Genomic DNA, 16,429 nt, shown 5'->3' on the forward strand with positions numbered 1-16,429 from the left:
TGGGTTTCAACAGTCCACCTCCCGGGGCACAGCAATGCAAAAGTGGGAGTTGCACACTCCTTGTGGCCCCTGTTCCAGCGTTGGGTGATTCGCGGACCTGTATTTGTTAATATCCCCTCCTGAATTCTTGGGTCTCTGGGAGATGCCTCCAGATCTGTTGGCACGGTTGCAGGTGTGTTCCCGCTCACCCCTCTGCTCCAATGGACCCTCTGCAAGTTCTGGGCTTCGTTGGGTTAGAAGCCTCATCCTGATAGCCTGCCTCTGGTCCACGAGACACAGGTTTTTGGATATGCTGCAGTTGTGCTCCCAGGGTCCTGTCCACCTTCAGATCTCCAGCAGGGGATTCCTGATGTGGTTTTGCTGGCCCTGGCGGCCTGGTTCCTGACCAGCTGAGTATTCAGCATGCTCAATTTTCAGATGATCACTGGGACATCATTCAGCAGACCAGGAGGCCCTCGACTCGGTCCCAGCATAAGAGTCCTAGACTAGGTTCTGCCATTGGGCTTGTGATAAATGTATGTACCCTGTCACATGTCCTCTGGATGAAGTTCTGTTTTTTTCAGCACACCCGGCTCGTTCTGGAGTTCTGGTGGATATGTGCTGCACTTTTTAAGCATCCTTTGGGGCTTGCAAGAATTCCCCATGGCATGTTTCTGCGGGCTTCCCGGTGGTTAAGGGCCACCTTACAGGGTTGTCTGCTTTTTCCGCTGGTGCGTAGGCTGCACCCATTCTGGGACCGCAATGTGGTTTTTGCAGCGCAAGCCTTTCAATGACCTCTGGGGACATCTGATTGGTGATAATAAAGACAGTCTTACTGGTGGCTCTCACATTGGCGCACAGGGTTTGACCTTGTGCGAGCCCTTCACGTTTCACGGTGGCAAGGTCATCTTGCACACTCTCCCAATCCTCTTGCCCAAGGTGGTCTCCATTTCATCTGAATCAAGTGATCTGCCTGCCAGTGTGGTTCCCGAACCCTCAGTCTGAGGCAGAGAGGGCCGTACATTCCTTGGACCTGAAGAGGATCCTCAGTTTTCAGACGAAATACTTCAGGAGGTCCGAGGCATTGTTGTTGACTTTTGGGTGCTCCTTCCCCGGCTCTCAGGCTTCCAAGGCTTTCATTGCTGTTGGATGGTTCAGGCTGTTTCAGAGGCGAACACTGACATGGGCATACCTGTCCCGGAGGAGATTCATGCCAAGGCCACGGCTGTCGCATTTCAAAGACTTGCTTCTTGGGATGTCATCCGCAAGGCGGCTACTTGGCCCACTCCGGCTTTCTGTAAGCACTTCTCACTGGACACCAGCTCCAGGTGCGATGCAGAGTTTGGTCAGGCGGTTCTGAAGAACTTTTTGGCTTCATCCTAGATATGCAGCATGTTCTCACAGCTCCACCCTATTTTCTTGTTCGGTGGAATCGCCCACAAGAATGGAGGAAAGGGGACAGGACGTATGACTAAAGACACCGAAGTGACTAGAGTATTCATAGTTCCCTTTCCTCCATACGTTCCCCCGCTAGTATGCCAACGGCTAATTTGTAATAGGTGTAGACAGGTATCTGAACACATCGAACCCTTAAAAGGGACTGTGGTGGGCTCCGGAGGGCAGGGCCTCGATGGGGTGTCCATGCCCCTGTGCGCTATACTAAATCTAAAGGTAAGCCCATTTAGTTGCTGTCAAAAGTTCGAGTACTTGTCTCATGTTGGGGGATGCCCACAAGGATGGAGAAAGGGTACTATGGACCATTTGTTTGGGGGCAATATTACTGGATACCAGACTGAATACTCTAGTCATTATGGTGAGTATCTTTAATTTTGTCCTCCTTATTGACCAAGTACATTAGAAAACAAATATTTACACACTAAAAACCCAGCAGAAAACTGCTCCAAGATCCTTTACAAGAAAGCTGCAGTTATTGCTCTTGTGAGGAAGAGGCAAGCCGACTGGGTAATTATGCAGCGCTAACAAAGCTATGAGCTGTAAAGCTACTGCATCATTTGGCGTTGTCGGTACGATATTGGGTGGTGTTAGGGAGAATTCTCTCTTTAGGCTGAATTTCCTAACCTAGTGAGTCCCCCAGCAGCTTTGCTGGATTTCTGGAGTTTGTTTTTTTTCTCCTGCCAAGAGTGACTCTTTTTTCCCCACTCTTGGACATGATTTACGGTGTTCCTTTGACTGTTAATGTGTCTATGGGGTCCTTTACTCCATAGGGTCTCATGTGTTTTTACTATGTGTGTTACACAGCACCCTCCGTGCAGTAACACAGGGGTGTCATAGTGACACCCCACCATAGACTCCATACCCTGGGACTGACTACTGTCTCCCAGGGTATGTAAAGTCACCATTGGCTTTACTAGTCCCAAATTATGAACAGAAACCAGTACAAACCATCATATTGTGGACGTACTGGTCAGGGCAATTCGATTGCCCCGGGGTCTGTTAGTCGAGGGGGCACATCTCCGTCCCCCCTGATTGAGTTTTGGCTGGTGGCAGTGGATACTACTTTTTATATTCGACCGCAAATATTTCCCTATGGGATTTTCCCATTGTTCGAGGCTACTAACTTTAATTAATTCTCATAGCCTCGAACATACCGCCGGTTTATTTAATATTAATTCGCCGGTTGGTATTTTTTGCCAGGACTCTTTTCTAAAATGGCGTTTGTGTTCTCTTCTGTGACTCCAACCCAAGTCGAGCCCTTTGTTCCACTTTTTGGCGGGCTTCTCCACAGAAGTCTCCAAAAGTGGTGCCACTCTGTCTGGGTACCACAGGGGGTGTGGGAGGGGGTTTAGGCATCCTGGACTGAGTTACCTTGGTAACTCAAGTCGCACTCTTGTGTGATTGGCCCACCACTTAGCATGTTTGATTGACAGCTAGGCTGAGTGAATGGGGGTGTGCTGCATAAAAGCAGGGCTTTGGGGACTGGAACTTCAGAGGTCGCCACAGGACCTGAGAATCCGAGGGAGAAGCTGAGCCTACCTACCACGACGACACCACCGGTGGAGCACTGCGGAACCGACTCGCCACTTCCCGACGACGGAGGAGATCTCCCGGCTGGCGCGGCTTCTTCCCCTGACTGGTGTGCACAACCAGTTTACCTTCTTCTCTTCGCATCCCAGGCCGTCTTGTGGTCGATTTGCTCGTGCCAAGCACCCCGGCAACCTGATAGCCACTTACCACTGGACCGCAAATAAAAGGACCGCTCTTTTTACCTGAGAACTTCGCGGCTGGTTTCTTCCCTGGCAGTGCAACAGACTCCTCTCTTCCGCCTCGACGAGATCCTCTCTTCCCCCGGACAAAGCACCGACTTGCATCCGCTGCCAGGAACAACTGCCCCGCTGGAGTATTCTCACCACTTTAAGGTACAGTGTCCGCCATGCCTCCCTTTCTAAAGATTGCTACAAGGTAATAATAACCCCTTAACCTTCTGGACTGGGCTGGCGCCATGACGTTCTAACTGGTCCCTTTCTTTTGGTCCAACTCTTTTTGAACCTTTGCAAGACTCTTGTGCACTTCAACCATGTGACCTTGGACACATTTCGTTCTGATCCTCTTAAAGTCAGTCAGTCAAACAACTTTATTCGGCCTAGAAAAGGCCATCAAAGTACATCCTAAAAATACACTGCTAAAATATGTAATTACAATAGACAAGGCAAAAGCAAGAAAGAACATACCCAAACAAGAGCAAAAGGCTGCACCCTGACTGGGGTGCTGCCCGACAGTACTTTTAGCCAAGAATCGGGAACCGCCGTCCCCTTGGCCCTCCCATCTCCCAAACTGCCTCTGAACCAGGGTGGTCAAATTAGCCCCTGAAAGGGGGCTGTAGCTTGGGGGATCACCCGTGGGTCTCATACTAACAGGGATGAGTGGAGCTGACCATGATACCAGATTCCCACGGGCGCCCTCGACCATTACATCTTTCCAAAACCTCCCTTGCCAAATCTGCGTCCCCTAGGACCACTCTAACAGTGTCTGTTTTAGCTGCACATTTGGCCAGTCTAGAGCACTCTAACAAGGAGTCCGATGACACAAACCTGCACTCCCCACCAGCCCATAACCAGTGAAGACATTTGTTCCTCAAGGCGTCCCTTGGTTCTCTTTTGTCCGTGAGTAATTTAGGGACTCCCTTGAGGAATACTGTGGAGCTGGAATGGCCATGGCGGATAGGGTGCCCAGACGGAGACCTCCCGCGCCCGAGGATTGACACACCAGTCCCCCTCCCCACAGAGCGCATGTTATGCTGGGCTCTGCCCGCAGAATTCTGTATTGGCGGTGGCTCAGTGGCTGTAATCCCAATAGGCTCCCTCCGAGGGGGTGGTGCTGGGGAATGGGCCACCCCTGAATGGCTTCCTTCGGGCTGGGGGTTCTTAACCCCGGGAGCTGGGGGCGGGCAGGGGTGCGAGGGATACAACCCTTTGTTAGAAACTGGGTGCAGCCCCCCAGGCCCTGTCCCCGCTGAAACCTCTCCTCTCCTCACTACCCTCCCACCTGACCCTGAGCACCTCCCTGGTCAGAACCAATAGGAGGTTTTTGATCTCCACCAGCTCTGAGAGCAGGAGTTGGCACGGACAGCTAGACAGATTGGCACATGCAGTAGAAAGTGGGGCCTGCGTTCTGAACTCTAACTTTACGGTTTTACTTGCCTTCCTCTCTGTTTTGATCTTATGAAAGTGTTGGGATCTGTTTCATATTATACTCTGCTTTTCTCTCCCTTTTTAAACTAATTATTAGAGTGCCATCTGCGTTAAGCGCTCACCGCTGTCTGAAAATAAGTGGGGCTTTACTTAAGACTTGTCTAATATTCTTCTAAGGGAGTGTTTATCTTTTAGTGACCGTGTTTTTGCAAGTATTGTCCCGGTATGTTTTTCCATTTTGTCTGCCAATTTTTTGACTGAGGTGATACTCGCTGATAAAGGCATTTGTATCTGGTCGGTAATGCCGGACAGACACTATCAGTCTGCTTCTGTTATGTTTGGAGTATCGCATGTCTCTGATCTGTAGGTAGTTAATGAAAGATTTTTTTATTTGGCACATTTTTACTATAGCAGGGTCCGTAGTTTGGTTCCCTTGTGACTGCAATCTTTCAACATTTGTCCAGAGCCTGGTTCTGGTGGAGGGATGGGAGGTAGGCCGTGCACAAAGCATTCGCAACCCAATTCCGACATGTTTATATATGTTCACGTCCAAAATTCAAACGAACTTTATTGGGTCACATGCCTTCCCACGGAACTGATTTTGTTTTTTTTTTAATGTGTGTAGCTGAAGCTATCGAAAGCAAAACTAGTTTGCAACGTATTTCCAACATTGAAGTGAAGGTTTTTTTTTATACATGCATGTTGCCGCCTATTTTCTGCACCCTATTTTACTGTTCTCACATCACCCGTTGGACAAGGTGTATGTGTATAGGTGTGTGTTTAGATAGAGAGGGGTAGGATATTGTATACCTGCACACATACACCTTACTATGACCTATACCTGTATATATTGCTGTTGCAAGCATGCTGTATGTATCATTTGTATTTTTGCTCTTGTAGCATCCGCCGTTATGTATGTTCTATCTGTATATACCCTTGTATTTAATACCTCTATGTAATTATTGACATTGTTGTAACCAAGCTTCGATATTCATATAACTGCTGTGCCCTGTTACTTTAGGGTATGTTGCGCATTATAAATAATAAAACAAACCAATATAGAAATTGCAGTGGACAGTTTGATCTATGTAAAAAGAAACCAGCTGACAATAAATCCATATACCAATTCTTTTAGAACAGACTTTGTAACTGTTCCACAATTCTATTCCAAGCATAATTGTGATCTACTAACCACCGACGAAACCTGTCCATAAATATATTTGGATATCCTGAATCGGCGTTTTATTGCTGCATGCGCACACAGTTCTGGAGAGATTTCTGACCTGTTATTTGTTGAATTTTAGGTGACTTGTGCAATCTCATAACGCTGGACGTGGCCCACAATCAACTTGAACATCTTCCTAAAGAAATCGGTAACTGTATTCAGATCACCAACCTGGATTTGCAGCACAATGAGCTGTTGGATCTGCCGGAAACTATAGGTACCAACCGAATTTAGTTACCCAGTAGAGATTAATCTATGCAAAAATGCATGCCTACTGATAGCTGCTGAAGGATTATGATTGTATCTTTTTAACATTTGTGAAGCACTTTCTGGAAACCAAATTGTTTTTAGGAGCTAAGCAGCGGATCAAAACCCAATAGAACATGGTTCAGTCCATCTCCTTAGTGCTCCGTACAGATTAGCCTTCAGACTTGGAACCATGGTATATAGTTGGCACTACAAATCCTGAGTATTGGCAGGATTTGCAATTTCTTTTAAATCCCTCTATTCATTTTATTTATTTATTTATTTGTAATGCGCCGGTAACTCGCGAGTTTCGGGGCGCAGAAACATGGACACGAAGACAAACAAAAAAGGGACAAGACAGTTCCTAATGAAATCAAAGGTTTAGTGGGTCAAGGAAGGCAAGGTCAATTAAAGAGATACGTTTTCACTAACTTACGAAAGCGTAAGTAGTTTGGTTCTTTCCTTATGTGGACTGGCAGATTGTTCCAGATACCTGCTGTAATGACCGAGAAGGATTTTCCCAGTCCAGACCTACGTTTGTGTGGCATCACTGCGATCCTGTTTTGATCCGAGGATCTTAAGGCGTGGCTTGGGACATAAGGACGTATTTTAGATTTTAGATAGCCCGTGGATGCATCTGTGGGCTATTGTAAGCGCCTTGAAGTGGGTTCTACTCTCCACATTGAGCCAGTGGATGTGGTCTGATTTAGATTTGCCTTTGATTATCCTAACTGCGTTATTTTGGATAATCTGCAACGCCTGTATGCTCTTTTTGTTAGCTCCTAGCATAAGTGCGTTCCCGTTGTCTAAACGAGAGAGAATGGTTGCTCTGGCCACTGTGGCGCAGTTGTTCTCTGAAAGGTACGGTCTAATGACTCTGAGGAGTCTCAAGTAATAATTGCATGTTTTTTTTAATGTACTGAGTCTGGGCTTCTGTTCCTAGGGATGCTTCCATCATGCCCAGGGTTTTTACCTTCTCGAATACTTTGATGTTGACGTCTTTGATCTTAAAGTTTGCGTAGTCCTGGGACAGTGGGTTTCTGGCTTGGGTGGATCCGAAAACCATCAACTCGGTTTTGCTGCCGTTCAAACACATCCAGTTGGAGTCCATCCATTGTTCTATGATGTTATAAATTCTGATTAGATTGTCATTGTCAGTTTTATGGTCCCCGCTAAGTTCCAGTACCAGCTGCGTATCATCCGCATAGTTGGTAAAGAATATATCTGCATGATCTAAAATGTAGCATAAGTATCTAATGTAGAGGTTGAACAGCAGTGGGGACATGTGGCTCCCTGAGGAACCCCGCAGAGGATCTCCCTTTCCATGGAGAATTTGTCTCCCCAATGGACTCGAGATGTCCTGTTTTTTAGAAAAGACATTATCCATGTTTTTGCCGCTTTTGAGCAGTTTGCCGTTTTGCCTAGGGCTACTTTGAGTAGATTATGATCCAATAGATCAAAGGCGGCACTGAGGTCTAACAGGATGTGAAGTCCCGTTTTTCCCTTGTCTAAGATGCTGAGCATCTTTGTCTGCAGGTCCAACATAGCTGATTCTGTGCTATGAGATGGTCTGAACCCAGATTGTTGTGGGTGAAGTGCATCAGAGGCCTCAATGTGTGCCTGTAATTGTGCGGTGGCTACTTTGTCCATGATCTTAAGCAGGAAGTTACAGTTGGTTATTGGCCTCAGGTTGCTTGGGTCTCTTGGATCCAAGCCAGGTTTTTTTATTAGTGGGGTAACTGACTTTTTTTTATGGCCTGGGGGACTAGTTTGTCCTTAAATGAAGTGTTGATGATTTTAGCAAGTGTGGGGGCCAAGGTGTCTGGGTTTTCTAAGATTATTCTGCCTGGTAGGATGTTTTCCGCGCATGAGGTGGGTTTCATAGAGACAAGTGTTTTTTTTTTCATCTCTTCTGTGGTGATATATACGAGAAATGGATGTTCTCAAGTAGTTCTTCCGCTAGCATTTTAATTGTATTAGGTTTGTTTGGTTGTGCTTTTGTGATTTTGTCTCTAGCCTTTTCTAGTCTCTCAAAAAAAGCTTTTTGGGTGTTGTCGCGTTCCTGTTGTGATGGTGAAAAAGGCGGCAAAATGGCAGGGTTTTGTCTAAGGATTTCAAGATGTTAAAAGTTTACTTGAGGCATTTTCTGCCGCCACGATTTGTTTGTTGAAATACTGTTTCTTAGCCTCTATTATTTCTTTCTTGTATTTTGTTTCCGTAGTTTTCCATCTTTCCCTGTTTTCAGGTGTAGGTTTTTTTTCCAGGTGTTTTCCAGTTTTCTTTTGGCTCCCTTAAGCTTGAATAGTTCTTTAGAGAACCATTCTTGCAATTTGCTTTTTTTAGACCTCCAGGGCGAGTAACTTTGTTTACATACTCTAACTAAAAGAAATTCACTCGCCCGATGGTGGTGATTGACATTTTTACCAGGACTTACTGTAAAATGGTCCACGTCAACATGAGCACACTTCATTTTTGGTGCAATGCTGCCACGCGAAGGCCAGCCTTTCAGAGTAACACATTTGCAGTAAACGGCAAATTAAAGTTTCAACTTCAACGGAAAGAGGGCAGGGACACCAGGTTTAATACCTGGTTACTCAAACAACTGTAAACAAAGACATTGTGTATAAGGTGGCACTAAATAAATCAAGGTTAAAAATGATTAAATGACCAGATATTCAATTTCCGTTAGAAAAATATACAATGTATTACTCTGTTCAATACAATTAAACACTTGCACATAAAAACTATGCAAGTAAAACAAAGATGTGTAAAGTGACGTGTGCATCTAAACACAACTAGCATCAATCAAGATGAATTCAAATGCAAATGCTCAAATTACCAAGTTTCGAACATCCCAATACTCGCCAGCAAGGTCGCGTACCATGCAAATGGTACTCGTCCTGTAAAAAATCCCCGCGCCCATGTGAAGGGGCAGGTAGATTTTGCACTCCTTGATTGGGGATATTGTTCTAAAGAGGTGGGGCTCGACCACAAAACCGTTTGCCCCATGATAACAATTGTAGTATTTGTGTATATTGTTAGCTGTGGAAGTAAACGTTTTGGCAATATTTAATATTTCTCTGACTTCCATTGTCGAGACAAGGTTGGCTTTATTCATCACTGATGGTACTGGTTCCTTTTGGGAAGTTCAAATGTCTAACTTTTGTAAATGGACCAGTTCCTTCAGTAATGCGTACAATTTTTGGGAAATTTGGTATCATTTCACTGTATTTAAATTCCAGGTCATCGGATTGTAAATCCCACAATCTAGGCCCCAAAATATGCGAATGCCTGAAGGGACCCCTGAGGGACCATCACGTATGGAAACAAGGCACAATCACCACACACAAACTGATACGCCAGACACAAGGTTGTATTCCCAAAAGCTAGGGTTTATTGCAAAGCAAATATTCTCAGTTGGCCAACTGGGTCCCACACCCCGCGACGTGTTTCCAGACTCCGGGGGATGCAAGGGTGAGAATCGTACAACAGTTAGATATATACAAAGCAAGCATCTTACAATCAGTGGTGACACATTCAATACCTCCCATAATGTATTACCTTTGAACTGTGCTCGATGATTGACAATTGTGACGAGTATGACACCTTCAGACATTTATTTAGCAACAGTTTGCAATTTCATGAGCCTGCAGACACAATTCTTTCAGAACACACTGCTTCTGTTCTCTGCAAGCTGCGTGCATGGGAGAGACACATTCCAGGCCTCGCTATCTCCTAGTTTCTATTCGTGTACTGGGAGCCAACTTGCTCTCCATGGCTCTACGGGGCTCAGGAAAGGGGGGGCGCAAAGAGCATAATTCAAGCCATTTAATGTTCGCTTCTAACATTTCTACTGTGTTAACGAGACTAGCTGGCACCTGTGTACTGATTAAAATGCCTTGCTGCTTACTTCCAAGGACTTGTGAGGCAGGAGACCGGGCATTTCTGTCATGACCCACAGGACGCGCCCCTTTTGGTCTTCCTGGTCCTTATCGTAACGGGCCTTGCATTCCCTGACACTTCCGCGGTCTATACGTTGGACGCAACGTATTTTACTAATAGACCGCACCCCCGCGGGTCGGCGCGTCTCAATGCTATTGCCAAGTAGCGATCAGACGTGTGCTCCTTAGTTTGCAGTATTGCTTTCCTGGTTCCTAGCTTTTCTACTTCCATTCTTTGCCCCTTTCCCTTTTCCTCTTGCTTCCTGGACTCGTGCGCTATCAGCACGTCTTCTTCGTTTCCCAGATCCCCGGATTGCTGCATCCCGGAACGCTGGAGTCGGAAGAGACTCGCTCAGCCTTATTCAAGTCCAGGTCTGTCCGCAAGAAGACACCGCCCAAGGGAGTCCAGCAAGGATCGGTCTCAGGTGAGAAGGGGGGGAACTCTGTGACCGTTTGAAACGCCTACCGACCGCCCTCGAAGTCGACATGGAAGCGGCCGTCCAGGACCTGATGCGAAGTATGCAAGAATTAACCACCGAGGTGCAGAATTTAAAGGCGGAAAACGCTGCTCTCAAGCAATTAGTTCTATCCCGTGATTCAGCCGCAAAAGAAAGTGCGTTACTGGGCGGCATTGTTGACAAATACGATGGGTCGGCAAAAACCCTTCGTGGATTCCTGGATTCATGTTTGGTTCACTTTACATTTAAGCCCTATTACTTTTCCACTCCCAGGGCTAAGGAGGGGCTCATAATCCCTCACCTTTCCGGAAATGCTTTAACCTGGGCTACACCCGTAGTTAACTCTGGCGACGCTCTCCTAGATGACTACGATGGTTTCATACGGGCCCTAAAGACCATGTTTGATCGCCCAGAGCAGATCTTTAGTGCCCAGGAACGCCTCTTAGACTTTCAGCAGGGATCCCAGGATGTGCTCACGTATGTAACCCGCTTCAAGCAATTGGTCAAGGAAGCTGATTGGTCTCTGGAGGCAAGTTTTACCCTTTTCAGGAGAGGACTAAATGAGGAGATTAAAGATGAGTTTGCCAGAGTGGCCCGACCGAACTCATTCCAGGCTCTTATGGACCTCGCCATGCAAATAGACTTTCGCATCCATGTAAGGAAGGCAGAAAAGAGAAAATCTAGGGGAAATCCTCCGAAGTGTGTCCTTTGAGAGTACCTCCAAATCTGGCACAAACCCTGGATCAGTCACTGAACCAGAACCCATGCAGATAGGAGCCTTCCGTGGACCCATATCCCTGCAAGAAAGGATGAGAAGGATTAATAGGGGGTTGTGCATGTATTGTGCCTCAGACAAACACTTGGTTAGAGAATGCCCTCTGGCCCCTCCTCGGCGTTCAGGAAACGCCAACTCCCGATCCTAGATGGAGCAGGGCTTCGGGAGAGAGATGTTTGCTCCACATCAGTTTCATCCTTGAACTCTCCTGGACAAAACAATCTAGTGATACTACAGGCCTTCCTATCAACCTCCGGGAATAAGACCTATCCTGTTTTGACCTTGGTAGACTGCGGGGCTATGGGAATATTCATTGATCAAGATTGGGTTTTTATTCACCACATCCCATATGAAACACGAAGCCTCATGTAGCCGGTGGAAGCGATCAATGGAAGACCCCCCTCACTTAAGGGCCCATAAGCCTGCAGACCAAAGAGATCCAGCTTTCAATTAACCACCACCAAGAGCGGATTCGATTCGACATTATTAAGTCAGCTCATTACCCCATGGTACTGGGCATGCCCTTGTTACAGAAACACAATCCATATATCAATTGGATAGCAGGATCACTATTGCTCGGCTCAGAGTTTTGTATGTCTCGCTGTCTAATCCTGGATCCCTCCTTGACCCCCTCCAAATAACCACCAATAGACCAAGTACGTCTCATGGTTTCCAATATCGTGCAGGTCCCTAAGGCCTATCAGGGATTTGTTCTCAACTGCCATAGTCCAGACCTTACCCCCGCACAGGCCTGAAGACTGCGCCATAGACGCAGATCCTTCAGCAGTGATTCCTTTTGGCAGGATGTTCATCCTTTCCGAACCTGAGAAAAAGGCCCTCCGAGAATACTTGGATACCAACTTGAGAATGGCACCATAAGACCTTCAAAATCTCCAGCCGGAGCTTCATTGTCCTTCTTTGTTCCTAAGAAGGACACTAAGGAACTCAGACCCTGCCTCGATTATCGTGGATTAAATCAATGCACCCTCAAGGACCGGTACCCTTTACCCTTAATCTTGGATATCCTGGAAGCAGTCAGAGGCGCTGTGATGTTCACAAAACTGGACCTCCGGGGTGCCTATCATTTGATTCGTATCCGGGAAGGAGACAAATGGAAAACAGCATTCAGAACACCCTTTGGTCACTTCGAAGATCTGGTCATGCCCTTTGGATTAGCTAATGCCCCAGCAGTCTTTCAACGTTTTATGGACAGGGTGTTCTCTGACATGCTATTCCTCTTCGTCATCGTCTACCTGGACGACATTTTGATCTACTACAAGGACCTTCTAAAGCATGAAGAGCACGTAAAGGCAGTACTACGACGACTCTGTGAACATAAACTCTTGGCCAAACCCGAGAAATGTCCGTTTCATGTTGCTTCTGTTCATTACCTAGGATTTATCCTTACTCCAGAGGGAATTGGCGTGGACCCTTCAAAGTTAAAGGCTATATTATCCTGGCCTGCTCCCATGTCCGTGAAACAAGTTCAATCCTTCCTGGGGCTTGCCAATTTCTACCGGAAGTTTATACCCACCTTCTCTGAGATTGTTCAACCGATTGTTGCTCTCCTGAAGAAAGACACCCCCTTTGTCTGGTCTATTCCGCAAGATCAGGCATTCCAACTCTTGAAGACAAGATTTACTCAAGCTCCCATTCTGGCCCAACCTGACCATTCCTTGTGGAAACGGATGCCTCTAACTATGCCATTGGAGCGGTGTTGAAGCAAGAATTTGAGGATAAACTAGAACACCCCATTGCTTACCTTTCACGAACCCTGACTCCCAGTGAGACACACTACTCTGTCCTGGAAAAAACTTTAAGCCATCCGCCAAGCCTTCACTGAGTGGCGACATCTACTCCTGGGAGCAAGATATCCAGTCCAGGTCCGCACGGGCCACTGAAATTTTCAAATTATACAGTCATTAGAGTGTCGGAACAGTCGGCAGGCTCGTTGGGCCGCCTTCTTTGCCCAATACCAGTTCCACATCACTCATGTTCGGGGATCACAAAACTTGATTGCTGATGCCTTATCTCGACGGCCTGATTATGAAACTACCGAAGATAAGGCCTATCCTAAGATGTTTCCCCACACGATTTCTGTAGCCCAAGCAGTCAACCTCCTGGAAGAAATCCAAGTACAAACCCAATCCTCTGAACTCTGGAAGAATATTTCAAGAAAGAATCAATGGAACCTGAGAGTCAAGGAAGGATATTTGTTCAAGGACAACGCTCGGTTCATTCCTGCACAAAAATTACAACAAAGAATAATAAACCTCTGTCATGATACCCTTCACTCCGGACATCGTGGCATCACCCTCCACCTCATACAAAGACAATTTTGGTGGCCTAAAATGAAGACTGACGTACAACTATACGTCCAAGCCTGTGCAATCTGTAGTCCGAATAAACATGACAACAAGAGGCCGGCGGGTCTTCTGCTACAATCTGCACTGCCAACAAGGCCATGGGAATTTATCGCTACAGACTTGATTGTGGAATTACCGCCTTCCAGAGGGTACACCACCACCATGGTCACCATTGACTTGTTCACTCATATGGCTCATTTCACACCCCTCAATAAGCTACCATCCTCATGTGAACTGGCTGGAATCTTCCTGGAGCACATATTCCGCCTTCATGGACTCCCTTCCCAGATAATTTCCGATGAAGGACCTCAGTACATCTCAATTCTGGAAACACCTCTGTCAAATATTAGGAATCCAACACGCTCTTTCATCAGGTTATCACCCTCAAACCAACAGGGCCACAGAACGTGCTAATCAGACTCTGGAACAATATCTTCGATGTTTTGCTACTAAGGTTCAGGATGACTGGTCGCTCCTGATACCCGTGGCTGAATTCGCCTATAACAATTCCGATCATTCCGCATTTAAGACCAGTCCCTTTTTATTGCAGCCAAGGTTTCCATCCATCAGTTCTTCCCTCTGTTCTGCCACAACCCATACCGGTACCTACTGTCGACTCCTGGATTGAAACGCTCATCAACATACATAAGAAGACCAAAGAGCACTTAGAGAAGGCCAGAACACAGACCAAGAGATATGCGGATTCCAAAAGAAGACCCGGGCCTTCTTATTCAGTTGGAGAAGTCTGGTTGTCCTCGAAATTACTACCCCGACATCTACGGCCAAACAAATTGGCCCTCCTGTATTATGGTCCGTTTTCCATCAAGGAAATTATAAACCCAGTCTCATACCGGTTCTAGCAACCAGAATCCTGGAAAAGATTCACCCAGTTTTTCACACCTCCTTATTAAAACCTTACATTCAATCCTCCCGGAAATCCTGCAGACCCACTCCTGTGGTGGTGGACGATCAACTGGAATATGAAGTGTCCCGGATATGCAACTCCAGGTATAAACGGGGTCAGCTTCAATACCTGGTTGAAAGGATACCCCCCCAGTGAAAGAACTTGGGAACCACTTTCTAATCTGAATACCCCTCGACTGCTCAGAAGATACCACCTCATACACCCAGGCAAACATGGAGGAACAGGTTTTCGGAGGAGGCATGCTGTCATGACCCACAGGATGCACTCCTTTTGGTCTTCCTGGTCCTTATCGCAACAGGCCTTGCATTCCCTGACACTCCCAACATGGCTGTCCAGCGTGACACGCCTTCCGCGGTCTATACGTTGGACGTAACGTATTCTACTAATAGACCGCACCCCCGCGGCTCTGCGCATCTCAATGCTATTGCCAAGTAGCGATCAGTAGTGTGCTCCGTAGTCTAAGTATTGCTTTCCTGGTTCCTAGCTTTTCTACTAACATTCCTTGCCCCTTTCCCTTTTCCTCTTGCATCCTGGACTCGTGCGCCATCAGCACGTCTTCTTCGTTTCCCGGCTCCCCGGATTGCTGCATCCCGGAATCTTAAAAGCACGCTGGAGTCGGAAGAGACTCGCTCAGCCTTATTCAAGTCCAGGTCTGTCTGCAAGAAGACACCGCCCACGGAGTCCAGCAAGGATCGGTCTCAGGTGAGAAGGGGGGAACTCGTGACAATTTCTGTCTGGGTTGCTGCGTTATGTTTCAACAAGTCCCTCGCGGCCTTGCGTTATGCATGAACGATAATGTACTAGTGGAGCAGAATACATTTTCAGCAAAGCAGTTTCAACAAAGCAAAAGGCAAACGTTAGAAAACAAAATGGCGATTTCAGACACTTCATAATGTCCACACTTTAGTCAAGCTTATTGCTATATATTTCTGATACTAAACACATGAGGCGGTTGGGCTTTGGCCAACAAAGTACATTGCCTCATGATTGAGGGGTGTCTACTTTTTCTGGACTGACAAACCCTCCTTTTGGCCGTATGCCAAATGCCTCATCCGTACATTGCAACCTCTTCCGACTAAGTATCTGATTCTGAATCTTGCACACTACTGGTCTCCTCCTCATTGTCGTCAATATTGAGTGACATGAATTCTTTTACTGTCTTCAATTCATCATTACCGTGAGTACTTGATTTAATAGTGCTCTTTTTTTCTACCATCTCTACACACTCCTCGCTTATTTCAGTACATACTGTGGGTTAGCAGTGTATGCCTCAACACGGCACAAATAATCTGTCTTGTGGCATCACTACTGGTGTGATCAGTTGTTCTTTGTGAAATATAGAACAACCTACAGGTTTCATAATAATTTCTTCGAATTCATTCATATTTGTTCTATCCAATTGACCAGTTTCACTTTCGTTCCATTTCCCATAATATAGTGTACTCAAGGATGCGTAACGTGCAGAACTCGATGGCAACGGCTGCACATACCAACCAATTCCTTTCCCACCATGCTGCGGCAAGTGAGCACATACCCAGCGATTATTCTTTCTCAATATTAAGTGAGTCATATTCACTATTAGCAGTAATGTGTTATTCCCATAACCTTCCCTGTGTCGTTCTTCCATTGGGGACAGAGTGTAAGTAATTACATGAACTGGGCTTTCAGTAGTGGAGATGTTTCTAACAGGCAAAAGTATTTCCAAGGGGTGTATTTCTTCTAAATACCATAACACCAATACGGTCATTATTGGGGCTAATATACTCATTAGACGCATCACTATAGTTAAAATCAGCATTCCATTTTTTCGGCAATTCTTTGTAACCTTCCAGTCTCTATATTTAACTCATTATCAGCAGTGGTGC

General features: G+C 46.3%; 1 protein-coding gene across 1 annotated transcript in view; it reads left to right on the forward strand.

Moving 5' to 3' along the window:
• The window catches only part of SHOC2 (SHOC2 leucine rich repeat scaffold protein), a 1,004,889-nt gene that overhangs the window by 335,601 nt on the left and 652,859 nt on the right, over positions 1–16,429 (forward strand). Inside the window, exon 3 of the mRNA XM_069611778.1 lies at positions 5,933–6,070. Within this exon, the coding sequence (XP_069467879.1) occupies positions 5,933–6,070 (138 nt within the window). The remainder of the gene's footprint in view (positions 1–5,932; positions 6,071–16,429) is intronic.

Source organism: Ambystoma mexicanum, chromosome 8 (genome assembly GCF_040938575.1).
Source record: "Ambystoma mexicanum isolate Mex_15411 chromosome 8, UKY_AmexF1_1, whole genome shotgun sequence".
NCBI lineage: Eukaryota > Metazoa > Chordata > Amphibia > Caudata > Ambystomatidae > Ambystoma > Ambystoma mexicanum.